Source organism: Anguilla anguilla, chromosome 2, assembly GCF_013347855.1.
Source record: "Anguilla anguilla isolate fAngAng1 chromosome 2, fAngAng1.pri, whole genome shotgun sequence".
Classification (NCBI taxonomy): Eukaryota; Metazoa; Chordata; class Actinopteri; order Anguilliformes; family Anguillidae; genus Anguilla; species Anguilla anguilla.
In genome coordinates this window covers 891,330-909,791 of record NC_049202.1, presented here as the reverse complement: position 1 = coordinate 909,791, position 18,462 = coordinate 891,330, and the positions used below count along the sequence as shown (strand labels likewise).

General features: G+C 47.8%; 1 protein-coding gene across 24 annotated transcripts in view; it reads right to left on the bottom strand.

Annotated features, from left to right (window-relative positions):
* LOC118219574 (calcium-activated potassium channel subunit alpha-1) overlaps positions 1–18,462 on the bottom strand; it is a 172,936-nt gene that overhangs the window by 131,728 nt on the left and 22,746 nt on the right. For all 24 annotated transcript variants that reach the window (XM_035402823.1, XM_035402824.1, XM_035402830.1 and 21 more), the window contains exon 2: positions 6,915–7,079. In XM_035402823.1, coding sequence (XP_035258714.1) covers positions 6,915–7,079 — 165 coding nt within the window. The remainder of the gene's footprint in view (positions 1–6,914; positions 7,080–18,462) is intronic.

Genomic DNA, 18,462 nt, shown 5'->3' with positions numbered 1-18,462 from the left:
CGCATCGGAGCGGTTCGTATGCTTCGGAAACGGCAGTTCCGATGCTCAGATCTGAGGAGGAGGCCAGCTGCGGCTACACGGAGCGACGGGCTTCAGTCAGCTGCGCCACGCGGCTCATCTTCCACAACGCCCCGGTCATGTGACCGCACTGGGGCCACGCCCACTGCGAGACTCGCGCTACCCGCGCCTCCGGGTTCCAGCGGCGTCGGCGCCTTTACGTTACGCCGCACACAGCAGGGCCGTCGGCTCGCTGAACGGGAGCCGGTTAGGGTTAGGGTTAGGGTTAGGGTTAGGGTAAGGTTTTAGGGTTGAGACGTGCGTGAAGAGGACGAGGACGCGCAGAGATAATCGCGTTAGGCTACGCAGAGATAACTGACAATTCCATTCACAACATAATACAATTTAAAAAAAAAGAGAGAAACATCTTTAGCGCTGATATTACCGGTATACCATATTCAGTGTGTGAAGGTCTGTGTCTGTAGGTATGGAATGCAACTCGTAATACTTCACAGCCATTTTAAAAAAAAGACATTAATAATATGATTCTATTTTAATAATAGTATTCATACTGCTACTCATCATTGTCATAGCGAAGAGGCTAGCTAACCAGCCTCAGCAGAACGCAGCAGCGCAACGGCTAGCTGGAGAACAGCTCGTGAATGTCACCGCTATGGGGAAACGCGCTCCAGGGCAGGCCGCAGTCCCAGGGCTAATCACTCCAGATTAGCCCTTTTCCTGTAATCACAGGAGCTCGGCTAAAACACAAAAAGGTGCAGAGTCAGAACTAATCCATTACCTGTTCCAAAAAGACCTGTTATATACGCCTGCAATACTACCTGCTGAGGCTTCCCTGTTATTAAATGCAGTGTTTTGGGGTGTCTTTCTAAGACAGGATAAATAACCCACTGCACAGAAAAGCCGCTCACATGGACTGCTGGTTGATATGAGACAGACAGGCAGGAAAACGGGCAGCAGTTAACGCTGAGACGCAGTGCTGTGGACGCAGTGCTGTGGCATGGACCCCAGGTCTCTTCACAGTGTGCCAATTAGTCATTGTGTCATCCTCTCTCAAAACCAGATTTATGGCAGCAGTGTTGCTGTTGACAATTTTGCTGACAGCAACAGATTAACTTCAAATTATAAGCGCCCCCCCCCCCCATGGGAAATGTTAATAACCCCCCCCCCCCCAGAGCCTACAGGTTGCAGCCAGGTCCATGTGCAGTAATGGGGAGGATTGCAGGTGCACAAAAACACTCCAGCACAGAGCAGCCCGAGCAGCTACGAACCTCGTAAACGGTGAGCATTCTTCCTGAAACCAGCAGGATGTCTGTCCAGCTGTCAAACTGACATTTTACAAATTCTGCCGCTGGCTAAGGTAAAGCCCTGGGGTGCCTCTGCCCTCTCGAGCAGAGAAACGAAACCCACTCACAGCACAGCATCCGAAAAGCGGCCAACAGGAAGCCGTTACACAAGCAGAGCTGCCATTTTCACCAGAGTCTTTAAAACACAGAACAGTAATCATCTGGAGGGCTCAAAATGGAAAATCTTTCAGTGGCACAGCGAACATCGCTCCGCGTAGGGCCAAAAATAAAGGTACAGCGTGTATTTAAGCCTTTCAGTACTGTGCTTTTGAGACACTGCTCAACTTTGAACCAAGAGATCTGAAAGTGCAAACGACGTAGCTTAAAAGCAGGTAATTACTTTTATGGTAACGCTTTGTTCATGTAACAAACAGCCAGGAGATTTCATTGGTAGATTATCTTGAAATCTGAAATCCTATAAAGGGACACCCAATATAATATGTATTGTTCGTGAGACAGAACACATGAACAGCGTGTTCCAGGAGCACAGAGAGGACATCTTGGCTGCACTGCGGGAAGAAAACCCCTCCCAGACAGCACAAGCAGAAAAGTGACCCATGTGGCCGTTCATAAGACATAAACAAGAAGTCATTTATGACATGCATTTGATACGGCATTTGCACCATGTGTGACAGGAAATGAAAGCGCTTCCTTGCGGGGGGAGGGGGGGGTCGTGGTCATAGTGCCCCCCCTCCCCGCCCGCTCACGTGCCCCTGTACGCCCCCAGGACAGCGTGGCGAGCAGCTGCTCTCCCGCTAAAACAGGCGGGCGACGGGGGCTTGGCGAGCTCGCGGGTCACCCCGGGCGTGTCGGGATCAGCGGGAGAGCGGAGCACACGAGCATGCGTGGTACAGCGGGCATCACGGCATGCGTGGTACAGCGGGCATCACGGCATGCGCGGTACAGCGGGCATCACGGCATGCGTGGTACAGCGGGCATCACGGCATGCGTGGTACAGCGGGCACGGCGGGCACTGGGGCCCACAGGCGCCACATCGCCCGACCGCCCCCCCCACCCCATCCCCTGACCCCCCCAACCCCCATCTCCACCGACAGAAGGTGGCAGACGCGGCGGTGCCACAGAAGATGGCGGGAGACCGGGTGTCGCCAGCGATGGCGCGGGAGACCCCTTGTGGTGCCAGGCTGGAGACGACGCCAGTCTGAGCCAGCCACAGAACACACAGCTAGCACGCCGAATCCTTTACGGTACCATCGGACACAGTGAGAGGGTAGATTGGCTCTACAGAATGAGTGAGAGGGTAGATTGGCTCTACAGAATGAGTGAGAGAGTAGACTCACTCTACACTGCAGGCTAACGGGGGAAATGGGCTGAATGGCCTGATCAGGCTGCTTTACACCACACTCATGTGCTTATGTGTGGAGTTCACTCCCCCGTGTAGGGTAATCAGAGAAATCGGGACAGAGATTCAGAGATGATTCTGCGTATGTAACGGCCTGGTCCTGCTGCGTTAAGCCACACTTACGCTCTGATCTGCAGAGTTCACCCCACGGATGTGAAGCATTAGGACAGCGATTGAGAGAAGGTTACATATTAACCACAATGCCCTGCTAACGGACGGCCATCACAACACGTTTTTTGTTTGATTAGATTTTCTGTTTCCTGTGGTTTGTTTGGATGCGCCTCCTCCTCAGCCCGCCACCGGTGCTAAAATCAGTGGAAAACACCTCGCCGGGGGGGGGGGGGGTGCTCATCAGCGCCCCTGGAACTGGTCTCCAAACTTTAGAAACACAACTCAAACCCCAGCCGGGGGCATCGCAGTCTTACCCGCGAGTGCACTGCACGCTCCTGTGCCTTTCAGCCAGAGAGATGGGCTATAAAACGTGTGCAGCGTAAATCTGAATTACTGTCAGCCCCCAGGAAACATCTTCTCACAGGGACGCACAGACGCACGCAGCGGCCTGCTGGGAAGCAGATCTTACAGACCATCCTGGATCCTCTGAGACTAAACCCGACGCAGAGAAAGATTTCCTCTCCGTTAAAGCCAGAGGTGAGCTGTTCCCTTCAGAATTCCTCCTCCTTGTGTCCTGGATGGAATCACAAATTCATGCTTTACAAATAACTGATACATGAATTAAATTTCAGGCACTGACCTTGAGGAATAAACGGTCAGCATGGCCATTCAGCAAGTACTACCAGCGTACCACACGCTGAACAGGGTATTTATTTCCACTGAGCTGAACGGGGACATTTTCACGCACAGCTCATCTTAAATGTTCCCTTCATGCACAGAACAGGTTCTGACACAAGCTCACTCCGCTCATTAAATCCTCAGTCCCCGGATCAGCGCCCCTTCTCTAGCCGTTGTGTCTACCGTCTCCGTGAAACGCAGACGCCAGGCCTACGAGGTCAGAGGTCAGGCCTACGAGGCCAAGGGTCAGAGGCCAAGCGGGAGGTCCCGTTTTGGCTCAGTGTCATAAATAGAACTTCCTTTACAACACGGCAACATGAAAGCACCCCCTACAGGCACGCAGGCCGGGGCGCGGGCGGGTCGATGACATCAGCTCACCTGTCATCGCAAGGAAAAGAGGGGAACCCTGGGACGGATTTCCCACTGAATGGGGAAATATATATATATATATATATATACATATGCAGCAGAATTAAGAGACTAAGGCAACCAGACAAACATGTGACCACGGATCCTCTCTATCATCACTATTACAAAACAAGGGGTAGAGAGAGGGAGGGAGAGAGAGAAAGACGGGGAGAGAGAGAGAGAGAGAAAGACGGGGAGAGAGAGAGAATGAGAGAGAGAGAAAGAGAGAATGAGAGATGGGGATAGAGAGAGTGAGATGTTTTAAATAATGTCTGTTCTTAAATCTTTAATTGTGTGAATAATGCATCATGTACTTCCACGTTCTCAAAAGGCCGCAGTAGGCTAATAAAATCCTGCTCTTTCCCTTGAACACACGGCCTGTAATGAGCCCGGCTGCCCACCTGCTTCAGAGGCATGCGGCCGGCACCAGGGGCAGGGCTCCAGTGACACAGGGTAACTGAATGGAGGCCTCTGGCAAAATAAGGCATCGTATTATTCTGGTCCAACGTGGTTACGGGAGGTGGGGGGGGGGGGCGGGTGGGGTCATCGTCTACCATTTATAGAGTGACAGATGAAGTCATGCTTTACCCCAGCTGGGGAGGCCCTGCATGGGCATCTATTTGCCAAAGCCCCCCCCCCCCCCATGCCTGCCATCTTGTAAAAATGGCTAAAAATAACCCATGATGCAACTGCCATTGTGCTGTGCGGGTAAGTGGAGCCTCTGTGGAGATGAGGCTGGAGCGGCGTGTGTTTGGAAAGCTCGGTAATTAAAGCACCTTCAGGCGCTGCGTGATCTTTCAGCGGCCGTCACTGAGCCCGAGCGATGAATGAGGAGCGCAGCCGACCGGGAGGCCCCCTGCACCCCTGCGCGCACTGCACGCAAAACAACAAAACCGAACATAAATAAACACCGTCTTCAGCCTCTGCCTTCAGACCCTTTCGGGTTCACCCGGTTCGTTTGGTAGCACAGGGCCGAAAAGGCCTGGGGATGCCATGAAGACAGGTTTTAATCCCCCCCCCCCCCCCCCAAAGCGGACACGGAACACACATCTGCTGCGCTTAGGTAAGCTGCAGTTGCTATGGTTACGAGCCCGGCTCACTGAATGCGGGCTCCTGTGTGCCAAGCAGCAGAAGAGCCCACACAGAGGGCAGAAGACTCCCCGCCCACGGACACACACACACACACACACACACACGCCCGCCCACGCACACACACACACACACACACACACGCACGCACACGCACGTACACGCACGGACACACACGGACACACACACACGCGCACGCACACGCGCACGCACACACACACACACACGCACGTGCACACGCGCACGCACACGCACACACGCACACAGCAGGGGTGGGGGTGAGGGTGGGGGAGAGGGTGAGGGTGGGGGTGAGGATGAGGGTGGGGGTGGGGGTGAGGATGAGGGGGGGGGTGAGGATGAGGATGAGGGTGGGGGAGAGGGTGAGGGTGAGGATGAGGGTGGGGGTGAGGATGAGGGTGGGGGCGGGGGGGTGAGGACAGGGGCGGTGCCACTAAATCTCTGCCGAGGCTCCCCCTTGTGGAGACCTTGAACGGAAAGGGTTTCAATTTTCACTTCATTTGACGTGACGAGACGAGGAGAGATGAGTTAAACCCAATGAACCGGAAACAATAACGGAACTGTCCTAAACGTGACCAGCATCCTCCAGGGGTGATCTGACAGACAGAAGCAAGCTAAACGACTGCGCATTTAACAGCAATTTACAGACCGAGAGCGGCTGGCGAAAAACAAGGAAAACACGTCTTGAGCCATAACAAGACAACATACATGCATATTCAGTTTCATCAAAAGTAATTACAGTCCTGACTGCTAGAGCAGGTCACACGTTGAAATATACACACCAGCACCCCCCTTACACACACACACACACACACACTGCGGAGTGTGAACCATGTGCTCCCACTCAAACAGACTTAGAGTAAAACAACACGTGCCTCGGGCGAGCTGCTGTGAAACAGGGATGGGAGAGAGAGAGTGCTCCTCCGGACCATATGAAGCACAGTTAAACCAGCGTTCATCGAGTGGACTACACCGTTTCAGCCCATTAAACTACAATTCCCACTGCACATCTGAAAATGCGGCCTCCATTAAAACCCAAATTGGCTTCATGCGCAATTACAAAAGCAATTTAGTTAAATAAGAAAACAATGATAATGATAAACATTCCCTCCATAGTTTAACAGTATGAGACTGTGTGCATCCACACTGGAGACAGAACCTGTTGAAGGGGCCTACAGCACAAACACAGCCTACAGTAGGTCCCCTTCACATCCTCAGCCCCTCTCCTCAGCCCCAGGCACATAAATCACTCAGGCAGCAGTTACTCAACACCCCTGCATGCTCCCGCTATGGCAAACCGGTCTTTACCGCAATCAATGTTCAGTAGACCCCTTCATCACAAGCAGGTGTGCTGACCCAACTGCCACATTACTTTTGACTATGGATAAGATTGGTCTTATATTCACACAGTCCTACTGAAATCACAAGATCCAAGAGGAAAATTTAGTGTAAGAATTGAAAAGATGAAACCACTACAAACCTTAATCAAAGTTAAGGAGAAAGAGCACTGATGTTATTTGATGCAACGTCCCTTTACAGCGTAGGAGAGCTGCAGTTTAAATTCCCAAATCAGAGATATGGCCTGACTGGTCAGATGAGTTGAGGGTTATAAGTCAAAGGGGGATTGGTAGTGGAGGTCTAACCCACAGTGAGTCCATGTAGCCCAGCAGGGCCTGAGCGCCTGAGCTGCAGAACGTCTCAGTGTCTGACGGGCGTGAGCACAGAATAGTCTTCCTCACCGAGGAGCGGGGGAGACGCGTGGGCGACAGAGGGGGAACCTCAGAACCTCAGAACCGTAGAACCGCAGGACCACAGAACCGCAGAACTGCAGAAGCGTAGAACCGCAGGACCACAGAACCACAGAACCACAGAACCGCAGAAGCACTCACCAGGACGCGGCCCGTCAGCGTCTGCGCGGATATCATGACCCCGGCCCAGTCCTTCACCGACGTCATCCAGCCCACCTCGCTGGCCGCCTCCGGGGGCTTCTCCTCCGAGCCCTTAGCCGTCCCATCTGCCTTATTACCTCCTGGGTGGCTCACCTTATGTGCTTCCTACAATACAGAGAGACAGAGGAGGGGGAGGGAGAGAGGGGGAGGGGGGGAGAGAGATAGAGGGAGGGAGGGGGAGAGGGAGGGAGGGGGAGAGAGAGGGGGGGGGAGAGAAAGGAGAGGGAGATTTTTTAAATTCATTCATCTCCAATTCACAAACACAATAAAACCTCATGATAAAAAAGAAACAGAGAGAGAGGGAGAGAGAGAAGGATGTCATTAGCGCCAGCTCAGACAGACCACATGTCCAAGTGATGTGTGTGAAGCTGTGTGTGTGTGTGTGTGTGTGTGTGTGTGTGTGTGTGTAACGGCGGCTCCCAGGCTTGGCGAGGGGGCCCCGCTGTGCGTCAGACAGAACCGCCACGACTCACTGCACAGGAAATCAAGGCCGGGTCAAAGGTCGCGTCTGCCCGCTCACAGAACGGCTTCCTGTGGGACGGGTGGCAGAGGCGAGCTCCTTCTCCGCTGAACCCAGACCCCGACGGGGCCTTTATCTCATTAAACCAATCCCCACACCTCCCGACCGACGGGCCGGCGGCTCGACTGCATCTCCGCTTCCATTTCGGCCCCAGGGCCCGGGGCGGAGCGCCCCCCGAGCGCACGGGCACAGCGAGCTTCAGCAGCGCGGCCGTTTCAGTATCGACGCGAGCGCGGCTCTCCTGTCACCGTTTGGGATTCGGGTAGATCAAGACGTTCCGTCCCATACTCGGGCCGCGAGTTAAGTGGAGAACGGCATTCTCTGCCCCAGTTTCGTCTCCTCCGCACAACGGTGCCCGAGAACTCGAACAGGAGAGCAGCGGAAGGAGGCCATGATCCAGATCTTCTGCCCTCCATTTTGTTCAGATTTATTTTGTAGATGCCTTCGATTTCATTTACGACAGAAGGTAGGACACACTGGCTGAGCATCACTGAGGCAGTTTAGCAGCTGAATAAACAGCAGGTTTTAGCAGCGTACTCAAACTAACGTGCAACAGCGGATATATTGTACACGGGACCTGCATTACTGCTACTGTAAAATTACAACTGCACTCAGGAGAGGTCCCTGGGTCCCTAGATATACTTTTCCAGTAAATGGGGTGTTGCTGTCTATAAGACTTTCACAGAAAAATTCTCTGAAGAATGAACAATGTAATATATAATTATGTTTTATACTTGGAAATGGATGGTATTTTGATGATTGGATTCTTCAGTTTAAAAGAAAAACCCTTAATAAACTATTAAATAACTTTGTAGTTGATGGACATCAAATGTTCTACACACACAGAGCTGAAAGTACTTCACCAATGGGTTCATTTCTAACTGTTGGCGGGTATAACAGAGACACACTACCAAAAACCGCCCCCCTTCAAATACCTGTACTCTGCACCTGCTGAATACCAGATGTGGTCTCACTCAGCTCCATGGTTCACATGCCGTGTTCTGCGGACCCCGCACACAATGTTGTCGGAGGGTGGTGGAGTGGGGGGAGGGGGGGGAAATTTCCTTGCGTTCTGATTGGATGCCCTGCTTCAAAGAAGTCCTGGAATGCAGCTATGCAGCATGTGCTCTGCCTTGGCCTGGCAGTAAATCTCAGCCAGGGGGCAAGGATGCGCCCGCACACCACGGAACAGGACATGAATGAACGCAGCCCCCGTCACAGAAGCACGGCCTTCTGGGACAAAACCGTCAAAACAACCCGGGGAGGCTCGCTATTCAAGCTATCGGACACTCTGAAAACACAGTCCAAACATCACAATGTGCCAATACATTTTAGTGCCATTCAAATTGCGCAGGTCAATGTGTTGCCCAAATCAAATTCCAGAATGCGATCGAATGACGTATGCGTCTGTATTGGATTTCACTAATCTGTCAGCCCCGTCCAAAAGGGCTAAATTAAGGTTAATGTGCTGTGAGCGGATCGTAACCACCGGGCCGATTAGTACTCCTGCGCATCCCGTCTGTGGGAGACGGTTCTTTTCCACAGCGTGAACTCTTCACCCTTGACCTCCACGAGGCCGTCATAACTGAGCACTCAAAAGGGCATCTGAGGAACAGCTGAGGGGGACCGTGGCGTGGAGCGACAGTGAAAGTTTGGGGGGGGGGGGGGGGGGGGGGGCAGTACAGCCTTACTGTACAAAAGCAAGAGAGAAAGAGTACAGGTTGAGAGGGAGAGAGAGAAAGAAAGAGTGAGAAAGGAAAAAAGATGCATCACAACAGGATATGAATTATTTACGGGGTCCAAAATGGACGGCTGAACGGATCGGAGAAGACGACGTAAACGGGAACCATTTCCTCTCCGATTCGTCGCACGCCGCGGACGGCCTGTTCACCGCCGGCACAAGACAGGAGCCGGGCACTCCGGCACGCCGTGGGACACTATCGGCTATTTTTACACCCCCCCCATCCTCCCCCCCGCCCGTGTCAAACCGGGAGTGAAGTTTCAAAACAGGCGTTGGTGCGGACATGTTCCAGCGCAGCGGTCCAAACACGTGGGGCCGGACACGGCCCTCTCTGTACGGGACTCCTCCAGCCAAGAGAGCGCTGTCCACACCCCACACCACAGCTCAGCGTCATCACAGGAAGTGGGTCTGTTATGTCACAGAGTTCCACCTGCCACATGACACCGCCATCCCTCTATAATCAGCACTAAAGTCCTTTCTGAATATTGGATGCTGCCATCATCTTGCTATCTTTTATTGTTTTAGTACAATGAATCACACACACACACACACACACTTCATTGGTAGACATACTCCAAGTTGAGTGAGCAAAAGCAAAGTGGCAGTATTTCATCTGAGTATGCGCAGAGTAACCGTACTCAGCTCCCGCTAACAAACACACGGGAGCCTCTGGGCAAGGATCATTCAGAATGGCTGAGCAGGCAGCGCAGGACGAGAACACAGGGGCAGGCATTTGTGGGATTACTGCAGTGGTTTGAAGCCAGCTGAAGTGTGTGTGCATGTGTGTGTGTGTGCACGTGCGTGTGAGTAAGTGACAGTGTGTGTGTGTGAGAGTGTGTGTACGTTTGTTTGAGTGTGAGTGCGTGTGTGAGAGAGATTGTGTGTGTTTGTGCGTGTGTGAGCGTGCGTATGCGTGTGCGTGCCTGTGTGAGCGTGTGTGAACGTGCGTATGCGTGTGCGCGCGCGTGTCCCAGCAGTAGCTGGTTAATCCCGCTTCGCTGAGTGGCTCTGACCGAGCGGCTGTCTCCTGCTTCGGCAGAAGGGAGTTAAATCCACTTCATTCATCACCCATTTTAAAAACACAGGGGAGGAAAAACTGCAGCATTAATTTGGGTCCCTTCCACTGTTCATATCGACAATGAAGCCTTTTGCCTTCTCTCATTCATATATGGGCACCAAAACAGTACTTTGTGTATTGCAGAAAAATTAATGATCTACTTACAGAATTGCACATTGAATTTTGATATAAACGTATTTATCAGCAATAATGACTCTACAGGGAATGGCGATTATACACAATTATCGTAATTAACGTAACTGTATATTCGATGTTAAAAATACAAATGATAAATAAAGCACTGACAAATAAATGTCTGCCTGGTTTGGGCATGGCTTGTTAAAGTGCCAGCAGCAGCAGCAGCAGCTCATGATGTGAATGACAGGGACGAGGCCAGCCGTACCCGGCTAGGAAAACACAGGCTAGCTGGCTCTGTTGCAGCTGTTCCTTCGACTTTCATTTTACGCCATCGGGGAATACCCTATTCCACCGCGACTTTTATTTTTAACCATTACCAGGGAGACGGGGAAACGAGTCGATCTGATAACAGCGCGCGGCGCACATATGGCTCAGTGGCAGCGGTCCCGCCTCCTCGTAAAGAAGGATTACCGTTTAACCGCTGGTCAGGTTACAGGGCGATGCAGCTTGGCAGTTCAACTCTGGTTCAAGGTAGCAAGACGCGCAACAGGGAAAATTGTTCCAATAAAACATCGCAGTGTTATTTTAAAAAAAGATAACGAGTCGATTCTGAACAGCACGCCTCCTGTCTGCATTCTCCGCTCAGTCGCTAATAATAATAATAATAATAATAATAATAATAATAATAATAATAAAATCTTTCAAGCCACTCTGGAAATCATAGCTAGAATCTGCTGTTTTCCCTCACGGAAGGAAAATAAACTAAGCTGTTCAACATTAAGAACAGTGCAGTTCTATTAATTGTGATGCATTTATAGAATGGTCTCACTGGTAATGAAAGACTAACGGCAAAATATGATGTGGGTTCTTCTGGAGCTGAAACGAACAGCATTTTTTGCATAAGAGATTTCTTACAGAAAACAATACAGTATACTCAATGTTAGGAACAAAGCACGTCACAGTAAGATTGTATAACCGCCTTGACATTTCAGAAGTTAACCTTGTAACTGCGGTATATTAGAGACACTCTCTTCTACAGTCAAAACCAATGACCAATTTGGCTCTTTAGTCAAACCAATGACCAATTTGCATGAAGCACTGACTAAATATCAGAACCGTGACAGTGAATAAGACACTGGGCCTTGGGACGCAGTGGATTAACCCTATGCACGTGAGTAATCCTGAGGGCATCGAAGTGGGAAGATCAGATCAGGAATGAAAAACCAATGAGCAGATATGCACACACAAGCAATAAAGAGGCCGAACATCTTTTAAAAAGCGGGTAATAACGAGGGAGGTTTGTTCTCGCGACCCCCTTGCGAAGTGTCGCTTTTAGCTGTAAGCACTGAAATGCGTCAGGCTGTCGACGACACAGGAGGTTTATCAATCTGCAAGATCACATTCGCCCCAGAGTCTGCATGTGCCATCTACGCTGTGAGCCGCTAGTCTAAAGAGGATTGGATTATTTGACCATAGATGAAGATCGTAGATGACATCGGCCATGTGAGATTAATCCACTAAAGCAGTCAAAGCCGTACGTTTGCTTCCTTGTAAATAAGACTCATTTTCTAAGGACCCCCTTCCTGGTGATTCCTGGAAAGCCCGCTTTCAAAGACGCTTCTAGCGCAAGCCTGTCTTTGTGTACCGGCACACAATATACGTTAACACAATGAATATTAACACGAATGGGGTACTGTACCGAAAGACCGCACAAACGTACTTTCAGACTAACATCCGTTAAGATGCGGCCGCTAACAAATAACCGGCAGTTAGTCGGATGCGCGTGAGTGCCGTTGCTTTTGCGAGACCGAACGGCTTAATGTACCGCTGCTTTCTAGAGAATTTTCATTCATACCAGCGCGACCATTGACGCTCGATTTCAAGCTCCACTGGTTTAGGCTAAATATAAACTTCCCGTTGTGAGGGAAGACTCTCTAAGGGAAGGTCACGGTACTCCAGCTCAATGGGGGTTCGTTAGCAAGTCTTTTTCAAGCCATGGCCGGAGAACGGTCTGAATGGTGGCGCATTGTAAATGCACTTATGGGAGAGCCTTTCTCCTGCGGTAACAGGCACTGGAGGGCACACGTATCAAGAACTCTAATCCCCCCTCTCCCCATTCTGATACCCCCCACTCCCCCATTCTGGCTCTGAGGTATTTTTCCACAAAAAAATAAATAAATAGCCGAGATGATGAGAGGAGCAGGAGACCTCACGGACTCGCTGTGACATGAAAGGGAGAAAAAAAAGTCATATTCCCTGTGAAAAAGACTTGCTAATAAAACCCATTGAGCCAGAGCACTGGTGATTTCACATCAAATGGGACGTAAAGGTCAGCCCAGTTCTGGGTGGAACGCTAGTTAGCACAGGAAACAGAACCAAAATGTCACGTACCCGCCGCAACAGAAGAAGAAATTTAACATCAGAGACTGTGGGGCCTAGAGAGTGACAATACAGAGCACACGTTCTGCACACGCTCCATACAATCCGTCTGCACATCAAACACCTAAGGCAGCGCAAAGCCATATTACCACCAACATTATTACCCACAACTCAGACACACATTAGCACAAGCACCGTTCCACCATTGGCCACAAGAAATACACCACCAGAAAATCAGCCAAGCTGGCCCGTAGGATGGTCTGCTCTTCGGAAAATGACATGACACTACTCTTAATTTCCAGTGTTGCTGAAAACACACCAATATTACCACGTTATTGCTTTGATTCTGCAATTTGTTAAAAACTGAGATTATATCCCAAAAACTCTTTATTTCTGATGCAAGTACCCTCACACAGCATCTAAATGAGATCTCAAACTACCACAAGCAAAGTCCTTCTGCTTCTGATGCCTTTGGCTTGAGAAAAGCACAGGACAACTATGTGGCAGCCATGGCTCAATTTTCTATTAGCAAACTGGGTTTCATTTCAAGGACAGAGACTACCGAATGCGAGCCTTTCGGGTGCGACTGATTTTCACTTGTTCCAGCCGAGACCAGCGTCGGCTTTGGTCGCCGTTTCCATGAATCAGGAACTAATAGCGGTTGTCAGAGTTCCATCTCCAGACCACAAATTCCAGCTGGTTTTGCGCTCCTGGCAAATGAAAATTCAGTTTCAGAAATTAAAATGGCAGGCCTGTGTTAGCATACCTTGAGCACAGGCTACATTCTGAACGTTCTCAATTTGGTCCAAGCGAGGCTTGAACACAGACTCTCTCCAATGAGATGGCACGACCAGATCTAACTGCTAGCCAGATATTTAATTACTGTGAACACACAAACCCAGAAAACAGTTTGAAAATAATTATTTCCAGACGGCAGCAGTCAAAGAGAGTTTAAAGATCCCCTCCTCTCTGTATTTCCAAAGCTCTTTTGACGCTCTTAATTTAGTTTTGTTGTTTTGGTGTGTGCATTTGTTTTAACGCAAAACGCATTTTTCATCTCTCGTGCTTTGTTTCTACCCCGCGAATGAAACGGGCTAACGAGGCTAGCGAGGCTAGCACTGAGCATAGCCCCCGGCGTCTCCTCCCTGGCACCGGTTGGATCCTGTTGTTGTCGCTGCTGCCGTTGCTCGTGAAAAGTGACACGTTTGCGAGACCGGGAGGTATCGTCAGGACAGCGCAGGCCCGCTGAATCGCTGGCGCGAGCTCGGGTTCGAGGTGCGCTAACTCGCTAAACTCCTCAGCCGCGCGTTCCGTGGCCGCGCGTTCGAGCGGGAGCGATTTGCCGAGTTCGCACGGCTCCAGAGGCAACACAAAGCCCGCCAAACTGTGGGCGGAGTACGCCGTAGAGTGGGAGTACTCCACAGAAACACACTAACAGTGGACAGACTGTAACCTACAGGTTCTGGCGTTCAGCTGTCAGCATTTGTTTGTTATCGCTACCATAATCCAGATCAAAGATCACCTTCCCACCCAGCAGATGTAAGACTCATTTGCTGTTAGATATCTTTTTTTTTTTAGTTTATATTGACTATTGACTCTCTTTGAGCAACGTTGTGATGTCAATAATTAACTAAGCGTTCAGTCAATACATTTTGGCCAGACTAATAGGGACATAATCATAATACATTTAAACAATGTATTATGCCTGCCAAAATGATAAATATGTAGACACCTGTACAAAGTACAAAGTAACAAGTGGTTATATGTTCTCTTCAAGTCATATAGGAACTAAGATTAGAGAGGTCTACTGTCCTCTGTGAAATACTGTGTTTCATGTAAAGATTATTATGTCAGTTAAATCACTTTTTGTATCAAATAGTTTCACTATTACGGTAAAATAGCTGTGAACAGAGATTACGGTAAAATAGCTGTGAACAGAGATTACGGTAAAATAGCTGTGAACAGAGATTACGGTAAAATAGCTGTGAATGGGGATTACGGTAAGAGAGGTGTGGGTGCTCTTAAAGGATGCCTAATTGGCTCCCTACAGTGGTCCTACAGACGGTAATAGCCACGTTTAAAAGTCTGTACTAATAAATAAAAAAAACACTTTTCATATAAATATTTAATTTGAGAGAAAGCAAAGTTCAAAGATAAACGGCTTGCAGGGGTACCAGACAACTCAGCCCAATTGATGTTGGTGAACCTTTCGCATGTATCAACACACACTTCAGCAGCAAAGAACATAGAACAGTGTCTCCGCCTCCAACCATTTGGGCAGGTTTTATATCTCATGCACTGTCATAATCGAAGACCATATGATTAATTCATGAATTCATTTGATGGCAAGTTCACTGGGGGGGGGGGCGGGCGGTGAGGTACATTCACAAAACGAGCTGCTTTAAAATATATATATTGGTGTATTACTGCAGTGCATCCATACATGAGGGATATTTTTTACAAATCCAGCAACTTGCAGTTTCATTCAGGCTGTAAGGTTTAATACACCTTGAGAAAATGCAGTTTATTATTTCTAAGAAAACAAGAACACAAGAGAGAAAAAAAAGAGACATTCCCTTTAGAAAAGAAAGCAGCCATCTGCTCTGCAGTAATTCACTCAGAAGCTGAAATGTGTGTCTGCTCACGGCCGGTCCAGCCAACCAAACCCTCACCCTGTCATCCAGTGAATTTCCACTCACCCCAGGCAGCGTACAGAGGCCAGCCCCGGCCCTGTGAGGTTAAAGGACCACATGAAGGCATGATGTTAGCTCTGCCGTGATGCCAGCATGTGTTTAAACAGGAACACAATCCGCTCGCTCGACTGACTTGACAATTCTCAAATTAATTTGTTTTGAAGTCTTAATTATGGCAATGCAAATCTAGTCCTGATTACTTTGTCTTCTCGCTGTTATCTTTCTGGTCTTATTTCCTGTGGCAGTTGTCCTTCTGTAGTGTTTTTTTTTTAAATTTTATTTCTTTATTTATTCTAACAGTAATTTCTTGATTTTTACAGTGAAATAACGAGATGGATGGCATGAATATCAAAAGCTTCAGCAAAACCAGCTCTAGAGGTGACATCATTCAGCTTTGGATCTCAATGGTAACTTTAATTCTCTATAGTGGCTTTAACAGAATGATGTTGTTCATTCCTTAGCCAGCCGTTCAGCGTTTGAGAGCCATTTCCCAATGCATGTCTCACCGGAATGCATCTCAAAAATGCAGCCAATTCCTCAATTTAAGCAAGTATAGATCACAAGGTTTCCTTTTTATTGAGCTGCTTATTATGTATTTTAACTTTTTATTATTATTTATTAAAATCTTTCTTTTTTTTTTTTTTTTTTACAAAAATGTTCATAAAGAATATATCAGATCCTTAAAGCTTGTTGTTTAAAGTTAAGAATGCTGCACGGCACATAGTTCGTCTGATACTGATATTTTATGCATATTTTCAAGTCAAATTCTGTTGCAATTTCTGCAATGTCACAGCACATTATCCAAAACAAAGATGCTAAATTTCAGTCAAATGTGTAGTTAGGTTTCAAAGCTGGTCATACCTTGTGTAACTGCCAAAAATACAAATAGCCTGGGGACACTGAAGTTATGGAAACAGACCAAGAAGTCATCGACGACCAGAAAGATTAAACATAAACTTTCGATATTTTAATAGTACAATGAAAACAGGGGGCATATAATTTCAGTGACACCTGAACAAATCAAAGTGCTGATTTGCATAATCACAACAGGACAGGAACAGTCTGCTTCAGAACCGAATGTAGAATGCATATTACTGTGTATATATATATGTATGTATGCCTCTGCTTTGATTGAGTCGACTACTTTTCCCAGAAGATGATGACACTGATTATCAATCTCAACCACTTGCAAAAGCAGAGGGGCCTAAATAGCTAAATTAACAGCTCTTTGTATAATGCAATGCTGCTTTCATAAAATAAATGGATGAACAATTCTGTAATAGCACTTCATTTGCAATCTTTCAAAATCAGCCAAATTTTTTTGTCAAGCATTATGCAAATGGAGCTTCAAAAGTTTTCCAGGGTGCAGGAGTTGCCTGCAAGTGTTCGCCAATTACTCTAAAAGCGGGACCCATTAGGTTTGGAGCTGGCTCAGTTTTGCCCCACCATGGCGTGTCATTCTGATAGGCACACGCCAAAAATGCATTTTCACAATGCAGTCACCCATTCGATAAGGTTCAGAGGTAGTGCAACATGTTTGCATTGTTTTGAGGGGTGTTTTAGGGGTATAAGTGGATCGCTGCCTAAAATATTTTATTTAACATGGTTGATTCAGTTCAGTATGCGCCTGATGGTTGTCATTGACCTTGTTCACAGAGTATGTGTATCTGTGAACCGAACCCTTCGTCTGCTAATATCAGCTGGAGGCTAGATTCATGCAACTTCACAGAAAATTAGTCTGATTAAAGAAAGGACGGACACAAATTTCTGTAAAATCAAAAACAGAGTGTTGATCTTTTTGTTTTTATATCTTCTGAAGTGATGCGTATATGTTTTGCCCATAGGGACCACATTTTTGCCATGGGATGCAATAAAATAATACTGAAGGGATCAGCGTTATTCATGGTCAAATTTTTAATGCCTTTTTGTTGCTTTTTTCTTTTTAGAAAAAGCTGTGTGATGTGTATACTTATGACCGTTTGATCTAGCAGGTAGTTTTGTTCTTATAGAACAGAATTCATTTGATGTTTAGATTAAAAATACTTAGCCTTTGTATTAAGAGATAATGGATACGTGAAGCTGCCAAGTTAAAAGGCACAATCGTAACGGTCTAAACAGTCTAAATATTTTATTACTATGCCTCTTTCAATAATATATGATTTGTAAACACAGCAAAAAGTAATGGAATGACTCAATCCATCAGGCACTCAGATTGTTAGGATATTCACACCAAGCATCATGGGAAAAGATTGATCTGGAAAAGATAATTATGTTTCCATTGGTGTTTGGCTAATCATTCATATGCCATCAGCCAATCACAGACATCCCCACTGAGAATAGGGTACAAAACCATGACAGGGTTTCAGACTGCATTAAGAGTAGGAGAACAGTTTATTTGAAGAGAAACTGTGACTCAGACAAAAATCATGTCATCGTAGAGAATTCGAGATTCAAATTCCCATGGAGCATGCAGTACTGCCATGCAGCGCAAGGGTATTTTTGTAAAACTCGGTAAAAAACGTGTACACTTCAGTACTTTCTTTGTAGTAAGCACAGGTTTCAACACCACTGAAAAAGAGCCAGAGCAGCTGGTACACTTCTGCTGAGGGTGTTTTTGCGTTTTGAGAATAACTGGCCTACTAAATCCTTATCCTCCGATTGAAATTGAACCGCCTTACTTTCCATTCAATGAATTCCATAAAGCAGACCAGTTATAGCACAAAGCAGAGCAAAACAGCAAAAAGCAGCAGCACATTAAATTTGTTAAACATACACAGTGCTCTCCAATTTTTCATTAATGGATGATACTACGCTTTCACTGAAATAAGATTTTGCTGACTACTAATGAAAAGTGCTCAATAATTACTTAAGCTGTCATTCCAAATGGATCCAATCTAAAGTTAAATCAAAGATTGTGCGTTAAACTGAAACACATCAACAGGGTAAATTGGGCTTCTGTG